Genomic DNA, 17,090 nt, shown 5'->3' on the forward strand with positions numbered 1-17,090 from the left:
TTTTGTTGTTGACTTGGTGAATCTAATGATAGAATAAGCCATCAGTTTGGGGGTTGTCTCCCTCTACTTCTTGCAGTCTGCCCACAGTGTGGCCACAGCATTGTTGTGTAAACCTCTCTCTTACGGAAGCAGAGGGATGTTCGTCACCTTGAGATCCCAGCTGCTGTCCTGGAAGAGTTTTTCATGCATTTGCGTTGAGTGTCAGTTCTGATGTAAGCAGGGAAGTCAGCTCAAGGAAGAGTACGGCTATACTCACTGTGCTATGAACTGTCTCTTGATAGACAGTCAGCAGCTGGGTGCTGGCCTGCAAGGCCCTCTCTCTCCCACTCCTTCCTGAACTGAACCATGTCCTTAGGAGCTGTTGGTAGAGCAGAGGAATGGACAGAGTTAGTACCAGAAAATCCCTCCCAAAAGTTCCTCTTAAACAGGTTTAATTGTCACTAAAATCCCTCTCCAAAGCATCTGACCTCCATGTAGCAAAGGAATTACACCTATATCTAAGGGGCTCTTCCATTAGACAAGTCCCAGGGACCAGATTCACCTCTGGTGTACTGTAGCTCGATTGAAGCCAAAGGAGTTACACGAGAGATGAATCTGGGCCCGTGTATGTGATGTCTGCTGTAGACTGTCTGATGGGAGCTGTCTAGCACATTGCATGCTGTTTGATGTCTGCTGTTGTGGTCTGTTTCCTGGGCAACTTCTCCCACATTGAGTGGCAAAATGACAGAGAGGAGCATTTCTTTTTATTAATTTGAATAAGAGCAGAGAAGTTCCCCCAGCCGAGCTCCTTTTATAACCTCACTTTTATACTGAAGATGCATCAAACTCCCCACCCCTCAGCTCTTCACGATATTCTGTTCATGTCTGAGGAACAGCAAGTCTGCTCTGAATGAGTTTCCATACACAGGGCTTAACTCAATATTCATGAATTCCTCTTAGAAGAAGTGATCAGTTTCAACTGGTTCTCTTGGATTTGGCTACTGCAGTGGTGATTTTCTTGCCGCTCCAAGTAGTGTCAACAACACTATAAGAACTTGGTGCCAATCCAGCCCTGGCATAAAATGGCACAGCTTCCGTGGATTTCAATGGGGCACATGCCCGCTTATCCCAGGAAGAATTTGGTGCTCTCTCCCTAAAATTCACTCCGTTGTGGAAAATTCCTCCACAACTGTAGCTTGACCCCCTAAATCTCTGACTCTTCCCTGCTGTAACACAAGAAACAATCTCCACCACGGTTCAATGGTCTACTCACTTCAAACATTTTCTGGAACCAGTCTGCGGTTGGTGCTTCCTCCAGCAATGTCTCCATTAGCTTGCAAAGGGCTTCAAAGGACCTCACGTAGATTGCCTGAAACCGGAAGAGAAGGAGTGAGGCTCAGTACAGATCATTTGTGTGTGGGGGCCGGGGAAAGCTAACCATAAACTTGCCAGGGAGGCCATGTGTGACTGCCATCACCCAGTGCCTGCGGGGCAGAAATACAGTGGATGGTGCCAGAGGAGAATTGTCGTCACGTACTTGTATATGCAGAGCATCCTTTGCTGTCTCACATTCCTCTTTCATCTTCTCCAAGGGAGGAAGGGGAAATAAACTTTTGAAGCACTGATCAAGGAGTTCACGGTTTTCCTCCATGGTCAGAGATGGTTTGAGTTTGCTGGCAGAAGAAAGATAGAGAGAAAAGTCATGCATTAGACTCAGTACCACCTCCAAGTGAAAGAAATGGGTCCAATGACTAGAGATTGTCCCAATCTAGAACCCCAAATGCGAACAACCCTTCACTTTGCACCTCTCTTAAGTATTGGCTCATCTAGAAGTAAAGCTAAAACATCAAGTCTCCTTTTTAGAGAAACCCACAAGCTTTCTTCCCCCTGCCAGCTAGCCAGACACCTCCCTCCCCATCTGAACCTCTGCTCCATTGTACTGCATGCCCCACCAACCTCCAATCTTGTGTCTTTCAAGAACAAACCCCCAAATGGACACATTCAAATCCTTAAGAATTAAAGTCCTGCTGGTGAGCAGCATGGGAGCCACACGGCCACGGCCAGAGGAGTCAGGGCGAATTGCCGCCGAAGACCCGGAGCAGAAGAAGCTCCGGGGGCCTGGGCCCCGTGAGAGTTTTCCAGGGCCCCCGGAGTGAAGGACCCCGCTCTAGGGGCCCTGAAAAAAACTCTCGTGGGGGCCTGGGGAAAATTGCCCCACTTGCCCCCCCCTCCCCCCGGGGAGGTCCTGGTGAGCCAAACCCTGCAGGCATTAAACTGCTCCCTACCTGACACTCATGAATTTACAAATAAGAAGGCATCACAGTGCCAGGAAATATGGCAGAAAATAGCCTACCTCAGATGTCCAATGGCAAGAATTGCCTTGTAGCGAACTGGAGATGCCAGGGAATCCAGTGGTTCCTGTTTAATGAAGTCCTGAAATGCATGAAGAGGGACATCAAAAATGGGAAATGGATTTGAAAGGCAGAGAGGCCTTCCTCTCACACCCTGAAACAGGGCCATATGCCAGACCTGGAATAAACAGACGCCGTGCCCAGCAGGCTCTCTGCCTCAGCAATGGACCGTAGGGCCATCTGCAGGCTATACAGAGGACAGAAAGAGAACTCACAAGACACAAGCCATTCCTTCCAGTTACAGCCCACAATATGTCAGCATCCCTGCCAAGCTCAGAGTGGACCCAGCATTCTGGGTGCCATGCAGGTTGCTCATGAGACTGCAGTAGTACAGTCACAGCCAATGGATAAAATATCATCTCCCTGGAAAACCAGTCTCAATACATTACAACAAACTCTCTTGTACTTCAGTCCTCAAAGCTCCTAATCACTCACCAGCATGTAGCCAAGGAGCTCCAGTTTGTATGAGAATTCGAACTCCTGGGAGTCTCTGGTCTCCAAGATGGCACAGCTAATCTCCATGACATTGTGGATGAGGGTTAATTTTAGGTTCATGTCCTACATAATCCAGAAGGAGAAACAAGAGTATGTAGATGAGAAACAGAGAAAAGAACCAGAGTCCAGACGATAAAGATCAGGAATTAAATCTAGCCTCAGGGAAGGAGAGAGGTGTCCCCAGACCCCAGAAGGTAGAGGACTCTGGCTCTGCACCCACCTCAGAAGAAGAGAAAACCCAGGTTCATCAAATAAATCCAGGTCCACTTACACCAGAGCAGCCAGGACTCCTGCTTGATGTAGCAAGGAAACCAAGCTTTGTGCAATTTAAACAAGCAACTTGTGTATAGAAAACGCAAAAGCAGAGGGCAGATTATTTAGAATGTACCTTGTTCGCAACAGTGATGCCCAGCACCTGAAAAATGAAATGCAAATAGCTATTAGCAATGTAGATAGTCCCACATAACACACAACCTCAAAATGTCCTGGCTGGTGACTATGGAGCAGAGAGAAATCACTATTGTTAAATCTTCCAAAAGGCAGGAAAGGTATCCAGAGGGGGTGTTTTCCAGAGGTCAATATCAGGGGCCATCCTCCGTAATATTTGCATTTGTGAACTACTGGAAGAGCTCAGTTTGGTTCAACTGTTTTTGGCAATGCCTAAGTGAGAGTCTCAGTTAGACAAGGCAGAACTGAATGGCAAAGTGACGTGAAGAGGTGGCACTGAGATGAGAGTCAGGACCAGCAGTCAGGCACCTGGGGAACAGAAATAACGGAGCACACAGACAAACAAGACGACAGATAAGAGGTAAGGGAAGTAGTGAGTCCAAGAAACAGCGTGACAGCAAATCAACTAAATACAGGCTAGCACTAGTCTCTCTTGGGTAGCAAAAGATAGAGCTAGATACACATCCATATGAGGGGAGTTAGAGTGTTATTCTGAATAGCCTGAGTGTCACTGCATCTGAATTACTGTGTAGCTGGGGTCTACAGAATTTCAGAAGACTATAGAAAAACTAGAGAAAATACAAAGAAGAGCAACAAAAATGATACAACATGTGACAGCTCACACTCCGTCCATTACAGTTTTAAATTTGAGTTATGTGACACTTATCACGCAAAAGCTCTTACCTGACCACTGGCTCTGTAATGGAGAAGGATGTTCCTGTGATGTCTGCCTCTACTCGGGAGAGAAGCTGATCTTTTGGAGCATGGACAGCCACGTTGCTGTAGGTCAGCATCAGGGTGCTGCGAGTCTTGCCTCTTCTCCCATGGTGGTAGTCCTAGACAATCAGAAAGTTCTTCTGATTCCTTTTGCTTTGGAATTCTGATCTGCTGCTGACCGAGGAATTCCTCACAGCAGCAATAGCAGCTTGCATTTGCAAAGCTCTTTTCAGCCAAAGATCTCAAACCACTTGCAAAAAGTATTTAAGCAATATAATAACGGTGAGGTGTGGAGATATTAGTATCTCCATCATTCCCACTAGGTAACTCTGACACACAGAGCCTAAAATGCTGAACCTACAGCAGTGAAGTACATGGGAGCTTAGTCATTGACACTGGTAGGTACAAGATCAGGCGCTAAATGTCTTGCCTAAGGCTGCACAATGAGTAAATGGCAGAGCCAGCAGTGGAAGCCCAGAGGCCTAGTCTCCTGCTCTAGCCTCTAGATCAGTGGTTTTCAACCAGGGCTACTTGTGTACCCCTGAGGGTCTGCAGAGGTCTTCCAGGGGGTTTATCATCAACTCATCTAGCTATTTGCCTAGTTTTACAGCAGACTACAAAGAATGCAAGTACAATATTTATATTCCAGTTGATTTATTTTATAATTATATGGTAAAAATGAGAAAATAAGCAATTTTCAGTAATAATGTGCTATGATACTTTTTAATAATTTTATACCTGATTTTGTAAGTAGTTTTTAAGTGAGGTGAAATTTGGGGTACACAAGACAAATCAGACTCCTGAAAGGGGTACACTAATCTGGACAGGTTGAGAACCACTGCTCTAAATCACAGGTTCCATAATTGTCATCCGTAGCCCACTGGTGGTCTACCTAAAGCAGGTTGGTTGGCCACATGTTGCTTGCAACCCCTCTTCATTTCCAGCCACTAACTTGGATTAAAAAAAAAACACTAAAAATACCTTAAATGCTTTTCCATGCAAGCCACTGAGGTAGTTTCCACACATTGTGCATGGGAGGGGCGCTCAAGCCATGAGGTATCAGATGATAAAAATCATTTGAGAGAACCCCAGCTCCAGATTGTGCTCCACTCTGCTTAACTGCAGGCATCACGTAGAACGCACACACTGGGGGACAATGCGAGCTGAGCAGAGCAGACACTACCCTGGGGCTGCTGCCCCTGCTATAGAGGGAGAGGAAGTTGGAGAGAAGCCCCTGGCTCCTTTACCTTCAGGCGGCTGATGAGCCCAGAAATCTTCACCTTGCTCATTGCAGCCCCAAACTCCTGAAGTGCGTTCAGGGTGAGGTCCAAGTGGCTCTCAGCACAGAATGCGAGGATGGAAATGACTCTCTGTCACCCAAGAAAAATACTGGTTAGGATCTAACCCACGAGTCCCTTCCTTTCAGCTGAAGCGGTGTAAAGCGCCAGTCAGGCGTCAGACCCATGGGCAGCGGGGGCTGAGTGAAACAGCAATGAAGAGGATATGAAGCGAAATGGCATCTGTCCCAGGCCAGCTCAGAGCTGAGCCCCACAGGCAGCATTCAGGGATTACTTGGTAAAGTGGAGAGAAGGACAGAGTCCTCACCTGTCTCTCAGGGGCTTCCATATAATCTGTTGTTGTCAAAAATTTATGAAGCTGGGATTTAACGTGGCCCAGGTCCTGACAAACTGCTAAGGATGTTCCTAGCGCCTTATACAGGAAACTCTGAAAGAAAGAGACCGGCACTGAGATACCAGTAACAGAACGTGCCAGTCAGTACAGACCCAGCTCAGCAATACTCAGGAAAGAACAAGATAGCCAAGTCCAAGCACCCATACTGCAGAAACATCCCATCATCTAGCCCAGCCAGAGAACCAACAATGCAGCACAGACAAGCAGCCTGTCCAAGCAAATATTGGAAGGGCAGGGGGGCAAGAGAGCAGGGAACAAGTAAAAACAAATTTTATATGGAGAATAAAATATAAAGTAATGAAGCCTTGAGAGAAGCCTTATGCAGCCCCCCAATCAGAATTTCAAGGGAAATTAACTAGAAACTAAGCCTTAACAGAGAACAAACCTTTTCACGGGAGGGGCTGGTATAGCTGGCCATCTGCTGGTTCAACTCAAGGCTTATCTGGCTGCTCCAGGCACTGTCGTCTATCATCGCCAGAGATGTTCTTAGGAACTGAGTGTAAAAGAAGAGTTAAAGCAGATAGTTAATTGCAAGAATTTGGGGGTTGTTGTGGGGGTTGTTTGTTTATTTGTTTGGTGTTTTTTTTTCTTCCTTGTTCTCTCTTGTAAACTTTCCAATATTCAGGTGTCATGGGAAGGTAATTCCCTGTTGAGAACTATAAACATCGACAACCCAGACTTCCTCTGCTGTTGTTCTTTAACCTTTGTCTGATGATTCCTCTCAGTCCCCAAACCCAGATGGACAGTGAATTGGAGAATGAGATAGAGCCAAGACATCTGACCATTGAGGAGTGATTTTATAGTGGATGGAGGATGGGCCTAGTAAACTTTGAACAAAGGGCCCTGGACTATGAAGGACCAGGCACCTTCTCTGAAGTGCTATGGACCCTTTATGCCACCTCCTGAGGGTCTCCAGGGTTGTGAGGTACCTCACTATCACCTGCCCTTAGCATGGAGGAAGACTTCTCTGTGCTCTGCCAGCCACAGGAAATACAAGCACGCCCTTCTCACCCCATTCAGGTTCCACTATCCTTCTACAGATAAGCAATCGGTATGGTCCAACCGCCGAGCCCTCTCTGCAGCCCCACAATGTCCAGCCCCTGTTCCACTGGACACTCACAGAATTCATAGGTTTGCTACACACCACCTTACCAGTTTCACCTCAGCTTCACTGCTCCATTTCACACACTTAGATACATTTATAGTGAAAACAAGCAGAGTTCAATTGACAAAGATCAGAGAGTTGAGAAGCAGCAAGTAAAATAAATGTAAACAAATGGTTACGTAAAAATAAAATCATAACACACTTCTAGAGCTTAAACTTAGATAACCAAACATTCCCTGTCTCACAAAGGATAGCTCCCCCAAATCTTTCTCCCAGCATGAAACACCCAGACCAAAGGTCATCCTCCATTCATAAGACAAGCCAGCTGGCAGTTCGTCCAATAGGTGAAGGATACCTGGTGCCGGATACCTCTGGACCTCCAGATAGGGTTCCAAGCATCCATTGTCTTCATTTGTAAACAGGGTACCCCCTATTGTTTGTTTGTTTTTCTTGTATCAAATGTCCTCTGAGACTTCACAATCACTTGATTAGAATTTTCCTCTATTGATTAGCATCCACTGTGAATAATTACTCAATCTACATACAGCCATTCAGGCAGATAAGCATCTCCTGCCTGAAATAAACTTGTTTATCATTTTCTGGTGACCAGCCCCAACTCAGACCTTAAAAGCATCAATTTCAGTATGGAACCATAACACCTTATCTATTATCCATCCAGTCACTGTGCAATGATTATGATGAGGCGTGTGGCACGGGTATCCAGTAAAGGCTTTACATCACACCCTTTGATTATATAGAGATCAGATCCAGGGAATCCTGGGAATCCTGTGGCCTCAGCCAGTTGGCACCCAAAGGACCCAGGGTCACACCCTCAACTCCCATTGAAGTCAGCCAGGGGTTAGTAACTCTCAGCACTTTGCTGTTTCAGGCCCAAATTTTGAACAGCAGCCAGGAAATATCAGAAACCTCACAAGAAAACCTAATCTTATTTGATTTTTTAGCCCAAAGAATTTCAAAGGAGGCTGGATCTGGAATGGGGAACTCTAGAGTGTAATCCAACCCCAAATGGAACTGCAAACCTTCTGGGGCGTATTTGTCACTAGGTCCCTTCCTTTCATTTTCAGCACTCGCCATCAAAGTGTTCCTTGTCTGGATTTACACGAGGCTGCAAAGAGCTCTTTCTGAGCAGAAAGGCTTCTCCCTGAGATACAGTCACCAAACCCTGTCTTGTCTCTTTTCCTTTTGGGGTTTCTCACAGCAAATTTTCTTTTGAGTGGCAAAGAGAAAAAAAGAATCCTTTCGATGTCCCTCAGTGGTGCATTAGCACCATGAGCATGCTGGTTTTCTGGTTAAGTTGTGTGTTGTTCCCAGTGGTAACGCAGAGTTATTTATAACTGGTTGAACAATGCTAAGTCCATTTCACAAAACAAGTGGAATTTTTTTGTTTTGTTGATTTTTCAACACACACATGAAAAGTGAAAGAAAAAAATATTTTGCTTTTCAAAATCAAAAATGACCATTATTCAGTTCTTTGTTTTCCCCCTTTCCTTCCCTTTATCCCTCGTCCCCAGGCCTTTCCTCCCCTCTTCCACTTTGTGACTGAAAAAGCCGGGAGGGGGGTTAGGGGGGCAGGGGGAAGGAGACAAACAGGAAAGCAAATGAAAAAAACCCAAAAAATCAACTTCAGTTTAAAAAAACTGAACATTTTCCGGTTGGGTTGGGTTGTTTTGTTTTGTGAAAAAAAAAATTGAAAATGTCCCATGAAAATAAAAAAGGCCAGTTGTCACTGAACAAAATGAAATGGTTTGACCATCTTTGCTTATAATTAATAGTTTATCATTAATATTTTCCCCAGCTGATACATTTGGAGGGGGGAGGGAGGGCTGTGACAATACAGCTGAAAGCCATCTTTTACCTGAAGCAGCATGTGCTCCCACCGCGCATGGTCCAGGGAATTTTCTGTGTTTCCTATGAAGCAGGAGGCAAAACATGATGTCAGCTAGGTTAGCAAGAAGACTCGTCCCAGGAATCTCCTTTGCAATCAGTCCTTCAAAAACCCCTGCTCTGCCAAGCTGTAACATACCTGGGCTTCAAAGCTAAATGGGACCTACGCCAACATTCTCTCCTGGACCAACAGAAAGTATCATATTATGTACCCTGCTGGCATTTTTATTCAGGGTCAGTCAACCCACCAGGAGTGAGATGCTGAGCACTCCCAATTCCTTTTGACTTTAATGGGAGCTGAGGGTACTTAACGTCTCAGAAAACTGTTCAGCACATCAGAAGACTGGGTTTAATGTGAATACAAACTTTTCCTGCATAATAAGGGATTCTGGACTTGATCCTAACTTGATGTAAATCGGTGTAGCTTCACTGAAGTGAATGGAATTATACTGATTTACATCAGCTGAGAATCTGCCCCGTTTCTGAATGTCCAGCTCTAACCTACCCTTCTTTAATGTCGGCACAAGGCAGTACTGGGGACTCTGTACAGCAACAACAACTAGGGAAGATACAGCTCATTTTTTAAATCTTTTTTTGACTATCAAACCCACTTGAACATTGTGGGGTCCGACCTTCATCAGAAACCTATCGGGTTTGTGCTCCACGTAGGGTCTGTCATACTCCACAGAGACTACAATGGCACAGCCACGTCATTGGAGCTCTGCTGGCATAACCCCATAGTGTAGACGCAGCCTACACTGACTGAGGAGGTCAATAGATTCATACCACTGTAAAATTGCTGAAAGACATTATTAGGCCCACAATACCTAGATTCTACATAGGGCACCCACTTGGCCAACCTAGCTTTTATGGCTCAGGTTTCCTTACAGAAAGAAAAACTCTGGGTTTTTTAATTGAATCACCCTTGAAAGTAAACATGGGGTTTAATTTTCAGAAACATTCAGTTTGCAAAATCAGACTATATATGGAACCCCAAAATATTTCACTAACCTCCAGCTTCACGTGTAATTCACCTTCCCAAACATTAACCTAGCAAAGGTGTGGGGGGAACTGCTGTAAAATTTCCATTCAGCTGAAACCTTCCTGGCCTGATTCTGCCCGGATTGAATTGGCTTCAGTGGTTTAACTCTAGATTTACCGCAGTGGTTCACAGTTATCCAGATGAAGGAAAAGTGAGGGCCTAGAAGCCCAATTTCAATTCCCCGCTCTTCCCACATACTGCAACAGGAATGGCACAACACATGTCGATACGAAGCTGCATTTTCTGGCTTCCCTTCTATGCTCCATGGACCGCACTCCTCCTAACTAGCACTTTACCTTCAATGTACTGCAGCAGAGATGGGATCTTTACTACCCACGTCTCACCCACTGCTGCATGGATATTTTGGTGCAGGGCCTGTAGTAACTGCAAGGCAGCACATCCGTGTCCTTCTCCTGCATAAGGGGACGAGGCTACTACCTGTCAGTGAGACAGAAAGAACAGGCTAAGTTTGGTCAGCACAATACCAGTTTGTTCCTGAAGGAGGGAATAGTTCAGACTCTCTCACTGTGGAGACCATACAATAGAGTTGTTGATTCTACTGCAGTGCCTTCCTGAAGAAGAAAGCATTCTAGCTAGTACGAAGATACAGAACAGTGCGTCTCAGGAGAGGGCAGAGACAGAGAGATCCAATCATACACATTCCTCAGCCTGTCTACAAGCATCTAGCTAGAAAACCCATTTTTATAGTTAACTGTCCCACTTCACATTCCGCAGAAAACCTATTCTCATGGTCTACTCACCAGAAGTCGTGCCAGCAGCCCCTGGGGTGTAGGGAGTTTCACTAGGGAAAGAAAGAGAATATCATTAATTCTGCCAGACTTTCAGAGAGTCCTGCTGATGTTATTCACCTAGCCATTTCCAACATGTCCACCAATGTTGAATGCAGCTGATCATAATTTGCATTTCCATAGTGCTTTCAGTCTGAGCTTCTCAAAATGCTTTACAGACATGAATGAATTCCATCTCACAGCACCTCTATGAGGTTGGCATTAATTACTCCTTCATTTCACAAGTGGGGAAGCTGAGAGAGAAAGATCAGGTGATTTCCACAAGGTCACATCAGAATTTTGGTGGCAAGCTGGGAACAGAACCCACATTTCCTAGCTCCCTCCCATGGCCATGTTGTAATCACAAGACCATCCCTCATTTTAGCCTTCTCATTGCAGATGAGAGAACTGGAGCAGACTGAACCTGTTCATTGCATAGTGTGCCTGGAGAGAGTAAATGAAAGAGTTCCTGTTATAAACCTGGTCCACTGTAGTCGAGGGAAGCAGCTTCTTCTCCTTCCTGCTGCTTTTTCTCAGCCAGCTCCCTAAGGCATCTGCAGAGAGGCTTCAAAGTACCAGTGTACTGAGCTGGCACCACATATTCGAGAAGCCTTGGCCATAACACCTGCAGAGAAGAGCAAGACTGTTCAGTACGCAGCTATTTCCATTCCCCCACCTCCAGTATCCTGCTGTTGGAATCCCTCCTCTCATGTAGCTTCTCCTTTTATTCATCACTGACCCTTCCCTTACCTATCACCTCATCTCTCTCTCCCCATCATCTCACTCCACCTGTCCAATGCCCCCTCACTCTGTCTTTTAAATACTCTGCCTTCTTTGGTGAGCAATTTGGCTCTCACCCAGAGATGAATCCTCTTTCCCTGCATTAGAGCATTATGGAGCTATTTAGATGGCACCATCAACTCACCCAGAACTTTACAGACCTATATAAGGCACAGTCCCAGCCCCAGCATTTGTTCAAATCCAGGATCACCAAATCTAAATGTCAGAAGTATTCATGGGGGACCTAAGGGGCAGTTGCACTCAGACAGTGGAAAGAATGAAGAGAAGATCTCTGCAACATGATTCCTTCCAGTTCAGTTGCTTTCTATCTTTCTCTAATGTGAGCCACTTACTCCGTGATGAAGGGGTCACATCCCTGACATGAATTTGACATGCTGTTCCTCCATTATGCTGACTGTGCAAAAGCTTCCTTGTGGGGAGGTACAAGGAAAGTAAGGAAGAATGTCCCTATTTCAAGAAGCAGTAGCAGCAGGTCACTTACTTGGGTCATTCCAGTGACTGAGGTGTCCAGACATTGCAGGATGTCAGTGCACAGGGTTTGGATAGTGTTTTCTTCCGGAATAGCCTGGGTGAGAAATGTTGTACCCTGCTGTGAGACAGCTCTATAGAACTTATTAGCTAGTAGCAAGTCACTGGCTAGAGAATCAGTGTCCTTCTCTTACAAAGCTATCTTGAACATTGACCTATGCCTGCTTTTATATTGCACTGGAAGTGCACAAACATCTGAAGGGAAGAGAATAACGGAAACTCCTAACTGGTGGGTCAGATCCCAGGCTTAGGAAAACCCTAAAGTGAAGGGAATGATTCACTGAACACAAAAGAGTTTCCCCAACAGGGTTAATTTTCTTTACATTTGAAAAACTGTTTCATCTTTTTATCTCAGAGGAAAAGCATTCAGACTATGCAGAACCAGGGGGATCCACTCTATTTGTTTTGATGCCCCAACCAGCTTGGTCATTTCATGTGTAGTGAGTGTGATTCTATCAACAGGCCTAATTCTGCTCTTACTTACTCCGGAGTAAATATTGATTGACTCTACTGATTTCAGTGTAAAGGAGAGCAAAACTGGCCCGAGGAGAACAAGCAGCCTTCCTTAAGATGGGGGTGCGTGTGTGTGTGAAAAAAAGGCCCTTGGAGAGTATTGCCACAAGCTCCAACTTTGTAGAAAAGGGGCCAGGCAGAGCTAAGATCTTCAACAACTTACTGTAAAGTTGAACTGTTTATGTTAATACAGATCATGGATCCAATCCTTACCAGTTTGCTGGTGGACACACTGAACTCCCTGAAAACATGTGCTACCATATCCCATGCTGCACAGTTCTCCACACTTTCTGAGCTGAGCAGCCTCCGGATGAAATGAAGAACTGCCTTCCTCACCTGAAAGGGTAGAGATGTCACACATGAGTTATTGTTATCCCTTCTGCCTGAGATAGGAGATAGGATATGAGAGTCCTTATGCTTTTGATTTGATCTCCTTGGCTTATAAACATGGATCCATTTAACACAGGCAGGAGAATGACATGCCTTCTCTAGTCTGCAGTCTCTCCTCTGGATCTGAATGAAAGCTCCACCCAGATGTCCATTCATCCCATATCATTGAAAAAATTGAAATATTTCACTGCTCCACACACAATCTTACCGTAGCATTCTGATCACTGAAAGTGGATTTCACTGCCTTCACAATCAGCAACTTTTTCAGTCTTGTCTCGGCACTGAAAGATAAGGAGAGGTGTACAGTACTTCTTTGTTCCACACACTCACTTTCCACATTGGAATGAATCCTGGTTTTCAAAAGGCCCTATTTAAGAATAGTCCCAAGCTTCTCTCATACACAGAATCAATGGGGAAAAGATAGGACCAGACTCTGGTCTCAGTTACACTAGTGTAAATCTAAAGTAATTCCAGTTCTATAAATAGTGCCATCATACTGCCATGATGGAAATAGTATAAAAGAATTAGATAGACTGAGGTCAATCTGTGTTTACACAGTATAACAACACAGAATCTAGTCTATAGTGCCTAATACTGACGATTATCGAGTCAGGGTATTATTTTATTTTTGATTATTGTTAATGTGCATTAGCCCCAAGTCAACTTCTGTATCTGAAGTTGAAAATATCTTGGGCTACATTCAGCACTTAGTTGAACCTGTTGATTTCTAGGTGGCCATAGGGGGGTAACTTAGGGCAGCATTTGATCCCTTAGTGGATATCCAGGCCACTGGTGACTGTGTGTTATAGAGATTCTGTGTCCCATTCGCAGAGGCGATGAGTCTGTTACAGCCCTGACATGCCTACAAAACCTTGGTTCTTTAGCTCAATCTACAGTAGCTCATGCTTTTAGCTCTGGATCAGGGCTGGCTTTAGGCCGATTCCCCTGATTCTCCCGAATCAGGCTCCGTGCCTGAGAGGGCCCCGCACATAACAGGACCCCGCGCCCAGTGGCCTTTTAAATTTTTACTCACCCGGCAGCACTCTTCGGCGGCACTTCAGCGGCGGGTCCTTCACTCGCTTTGCGTGTTCGGCGGCACGTGAAGGACCCGCTGCTGAAGTTCCACCGAAGACTCTGAGCGAGTGAAGGACCCGCTGCCGAAGTGCAGCCAAAGTCTCAGGGCACCGCCCGGTGAGTACAAGCCCAACAAATCAGGCCCCGCACTTCCTAAAGCCAGCCCTGCCCTGGACATCCCCAACTCAACCCTCAGCATGTCGGCCAAGAGGGCAGCTGGCACAGTTGCTCCTGTGTTACTTACAGTCAGCACCAACAATAGCTCTGAGCAGATTCAGAGATGCCACACGAACAGCCTCATTCTCAATCTTCAGCTGAGAGTGCAGAAAGGCTATCAGATCATCAGGAGAAGAACGGGCTGCAAGGCAAGAAATCACGTCCTCACTGACGACAGAACTCTTATTCTTACCATACCTTACAAAGGAAGTTACAAGGAAACCACTGTGTAACTCAGAGTCTCTTCCCCTTACCTAGCTGAACTATACAATAGACCAGCTCTGTGTGATTTTCCATGCTGAGCAGCTTAGCTTGAGAACAGAGCTGTGGGAAGAAGGGAAATGGTCAAAGAAAAAAACTAATCAGAACCAATTGAAAAGAAAACGTTCAATTAATTTCGAAGCTTCCACTTCCTACTTGTCCAACTAGAGGTCTGAACCCCAGGTGGATGGTACTGAATGCGCAGCAAGAATCAAACACAATGTCCAATACATTAGATAAGAGAAGCTAAAGTGTTTTGAGCAGCAGAGCTCATCGAATCAAGACACAGCCACAGTGTTTACTGTACAACTCTAACTCCCCCTGATAATCGGCTTATGGTAAAATTGCTTTACAAACTGAGCTGGATATTAGCTAAGAAAATGAGACCTCTACCTGCTTACTCTTGAGCCTGCAGAAATCAGTAAGGCATGAGGCGGTCCCCAGGCTCTGCACTATCATTCCATATATTTTGATTGTTAATATGCTTCAGATCTGCTGTGCCTAAGCTCAAGGGATCCAAGCAAAACCACCCCTCACCTGGTTGTGCAGAGCACTGCAGATGGCTTGAAACTTCCCGTCAGGGAGAGGGATCTTATATTCACCCGAGACCTCCAAGAGCTGGCTCAGACTCTGCAACAGAGGATGAAAGTCAGATGGTGGCACACACAGGAGCAATATGTAGTGACTGAAGCAGATTCAGGGGATTCGTGGATTCCAAGGCCGGAACAGATTATTGCCATCATCTTGTCTGACCTCCGGTATAACACAGGCCACAGACCTTGCCCAGAATAATTCCCAGAGCAGAGCTTTTAGAAAAATATCCCAATCTCGATTTAAAAACTATCAGTGAGGGAGAATCTGCCTCAGCCCTTGGTAAATGGTTCTAATGGTTAATTATCTCGCCATTAAAAATGGATGCTGTATTTCCAGTCTGAATGTGTCTTGCTTCAGTTTCTAGCCATTGGATCAAGTTACACCTTTCTCTGCTAGACTGAAGAGCCCGTTATAAAACATGACTCCCTCATGTAAGATATTATAGACTGTCATGAAGTCACCCTGTCACAGGATAGGTCCACCCCGTCAGGTGGTACCAGGTTGTGGAGGAACTGAAGTAGATCTTGGGCGGCCCAGCTGGCCTAGTCTCCCTAGCCACCGCAGCAGTCCTGGCTCCTAGGGCAGCATAGCCTAATGGTTGGGATCAGCGCAGCAGCCCTTCGGTGAGGGTTCACGGCCCAACAGCCTGAGTCACTAGCGCTCCCCTTCTAGGTATGGCAGTGCGGCCTAGTGGCCAAAGTCATTAGAACCACCTTTTGTGGCAGGGAAGTGTTGCCTAGTGACCAGCCCTTCTCCACTGGCTCCTACCTATTCCAAAGGTCCCAGCACAGGGCCCTGTCTTGCTGTAGAGGTATCTGCCACCAAATCAGCGGGGATCCTTCCAAAACATGCCAAGTCAAAGCCCAGTGCCTCAACTGGATCAGTGCTTAGTCTACCTAGGCTACTTCCCACTCAGGGATTCTGTGGTCTCTCCTCCATCTCTGGCATTGGGTGGCTGGGGGTCGTTGGTTGCAGCCACAGTCCGGCTGGCCTCTGAATCCTGGAGCACTGGCATTCTCTGCAGGAGCCTGCAATGCACCTCTGCTCCCTTCGGCAGCCATCCCAGACTGAGCTAAGTGGTTCTCTTTGATATCCTGGTTCCAGCTGAAGCATGCCCAGCAGAGATGAGGGGCCATGGCCTCCTCGGCCCACAAAGTAGGATTAACCCCTGCTGAACCAATGTGGGGTAGGTAAACCCCATCACACACCCTTTTACTTTCTGTTTGTTAAACTAAATAGATTGAGTTCCTTGATTCTACCACTGTAAGGCATGTTTTCTAATCCTTTAATCACTGTGGCTCTTCTCTCAATCTCCTACTCCAATTTATCAACACCCTTTTGAGTTGTGGGCACTAGAACTGGACAAAGTATTCCAACAGTAGTCACACAAGTGCCAGATTTAGAAGTAAAACAACCACTGAACTCCTCCTTGAGATTCCCTTTTATGCTTTTCAGCTTTTTGGACACAGCTTGAGTTCGTGTTCAGCTGATTATTCATCATGATCCCCACAATCTTTTCAGAGTCACTGCTTCCCAGGACAGCATCCCCATCATGTATGTATGGCCTAAATTCTTTGCGCCTAGATGCTCACATTTACATTCAGCCATATTTAAATGCACCTTGTTTGCACTCAGTTTACCAAGTGATCTAGATCTCTCTGAATCTGTCCTCTCCATTTTTACCACTTCCCAATTTTTATCTCATCTGCCAACTTTAGCAGGGAAGATTTTATGTCCTCTGCCAGGTTATTGATAAAAAAGGTGAAAATCGAATTCCTTCCTGCATCTAAACACTTTTCTCCTTTGCTGCTTCAAGCTTCCAGAATGTCTCTGATGCCATCTACAGATTTTACTATATTGAAGCAGTTCTGTAGTGCCCTGATGCTATCAAACAAGTCCATGATGCATTGGTTCCTCCAAATCATGGGTATTTCAACCCCAAAAGTGACCACATACTCTGTACCAGAAAGCTTCAACCAACAGAGATGGTGAGTAAATATCACTACCAAGAAGTTGTAAATGAACTCACGAGACAGCTATAACTGTGTAGCCCCACTGAAGACAGAATATGGCCCTTACTTCTTGCTCATGTGGTACTCAGGGTCGATGAAATAGAGAGACAAGGGAGTGAG

The 17,090-nt window shown here is 45.7% G+C and overlaps 2 protein-coding genes and 1 long non-coding RNA gene across 3 annotated transcripts; all 3 read right to left on the minus strand.

The window, feature by feature from the left end:
* Positions 1 to 332: 332 nt before the first annotated feature.
* Positions 333 to 1,572, minus strand: LOC120380358. Its single transcript, XR_005587741.1, has 3 exons — positions 1,517 to 1,572; positions 1,253 to 1,348; positions 333 to 358 (listed from the first exon to the last, which is right to left on the minus strand). It is a non-coding gene; the product is annotated as an uncharacterized LOC120380358 (long non-coding RNA).
* A 4,188-nt stretch (positions 1,573 to 5,760) lies between these two features.
* Positions 5,761 to 11,956, minus strand: LOC120380086 (maestro heat-like repeat-containing protein family member 1). Its single transcript, XM_039497583.1, has 7 exons — positions 11,864 to 11,956; positions 11,062 to 11,206; positions 10,555 to 10,595; positions 10,090 to 10,231; positions 8,723 to 8,775; positions 6,192 to 6,234; positions 5,761 to 5,774 (listed from the first exon to the last, which is right to left on the minus strand). The coding sequence occupies exons 1-7, from the start codon at positions 11,870 to 11,872 to the stop codon at positions 5,761 to 5,763; spliced, it is 447 nt and encodes a 148-aa protein (XP_039353517.1). The 5' UTR covers positions 11,873 to 11,956.
* A 2,094-nt stretch (positions 11,957 to 14,050) lies between these two features.
* On the minus strand, positions 14,051 to 14,868 carry LOC120380203 (maestro heat-like repeat-containing protein family member 2A). Its single transcript, XM_039497713.1, has 3 exons — positions 14,758 to 14,868; positions 14,358 to 14,427; positions 14,051 to 14,245 (listed from the first exon to the last, which is right to left on the minus strand). The coding sequence occupies exons 1-3, from the start codon at positions 14,821 to 14,823 to the stop codon at positions 14,124 to 14,126; spliced, it is 258 nt and encodes an 85-aa protein (XP_039353647.1). The 5' UTR covers positions 14,824 to 14,868; the 3' UTR covers positions 14,051 to 14,123.
* Positions 14,869 to 17,090: the final 2,222 nt, after the last annotated feature.

Source organism: Mauremys reevesii, linkage group 13, assembly GCF_016161935.1.
Source record: "Mauremys reevesii isolate NIE-2019 linkage group 13, ASM1616193v1, whole genome shotgun sequence".
In the NCBI taxonomy this organism is placed as follows: Eukaryota; Metazoa; Chordata; order Testudines; family Geoemydidae; genus Mauremys; species Mauremys reevesii.

What these genes read in the sequence shown, in the direction of transcription:
- LOC120380086 (XM_039497583.1), bottom strand. An exon ending in CCTCGACTACAGTGGACCAG is followed by an intron (nt 10,596 to 11,061) that starts GTTTATAACAGG and finishes TTCTTTCCCTAG; the next exon opens with TGAAACTCCCTACACCCCAG. An exon ending in TCTGCTGCAGTACATTGAAG is followed by an intron (nt 8,776 to 10,089) that starts GTAAAGTGCTAG and finishes CCTGCTTCATAG; the next exon opens with GAAACACAGAAAATTCCCTG.
- LOC120380203 (XM_039497713.1), bottom strand. Translation starts at nt 14,823, where the DNA reads ATGATAGTGCAGAGCCTGGGGACCGCCTCATGCCTTACTGATTTCTGC. An exon ending in GCAGGCTCAAGAGTAAGCAG is followed by an intron (nt 14,428 to 14,757) that starts GTAGAGGTCTCA and finishes TTCTTCCCACAG; the next exon opens with CTCTGTTCTCAAGCTAAGCT. An exon ending in CTATTGTATAGTTCAGCTAG is followed by an intron (nt 14,246 to 14,357) that starts GTAAGGGGAAGA and finishes CTTGCCTTGCAG; the next exon opens with CCCGTTCTTCTCCTGATGAT.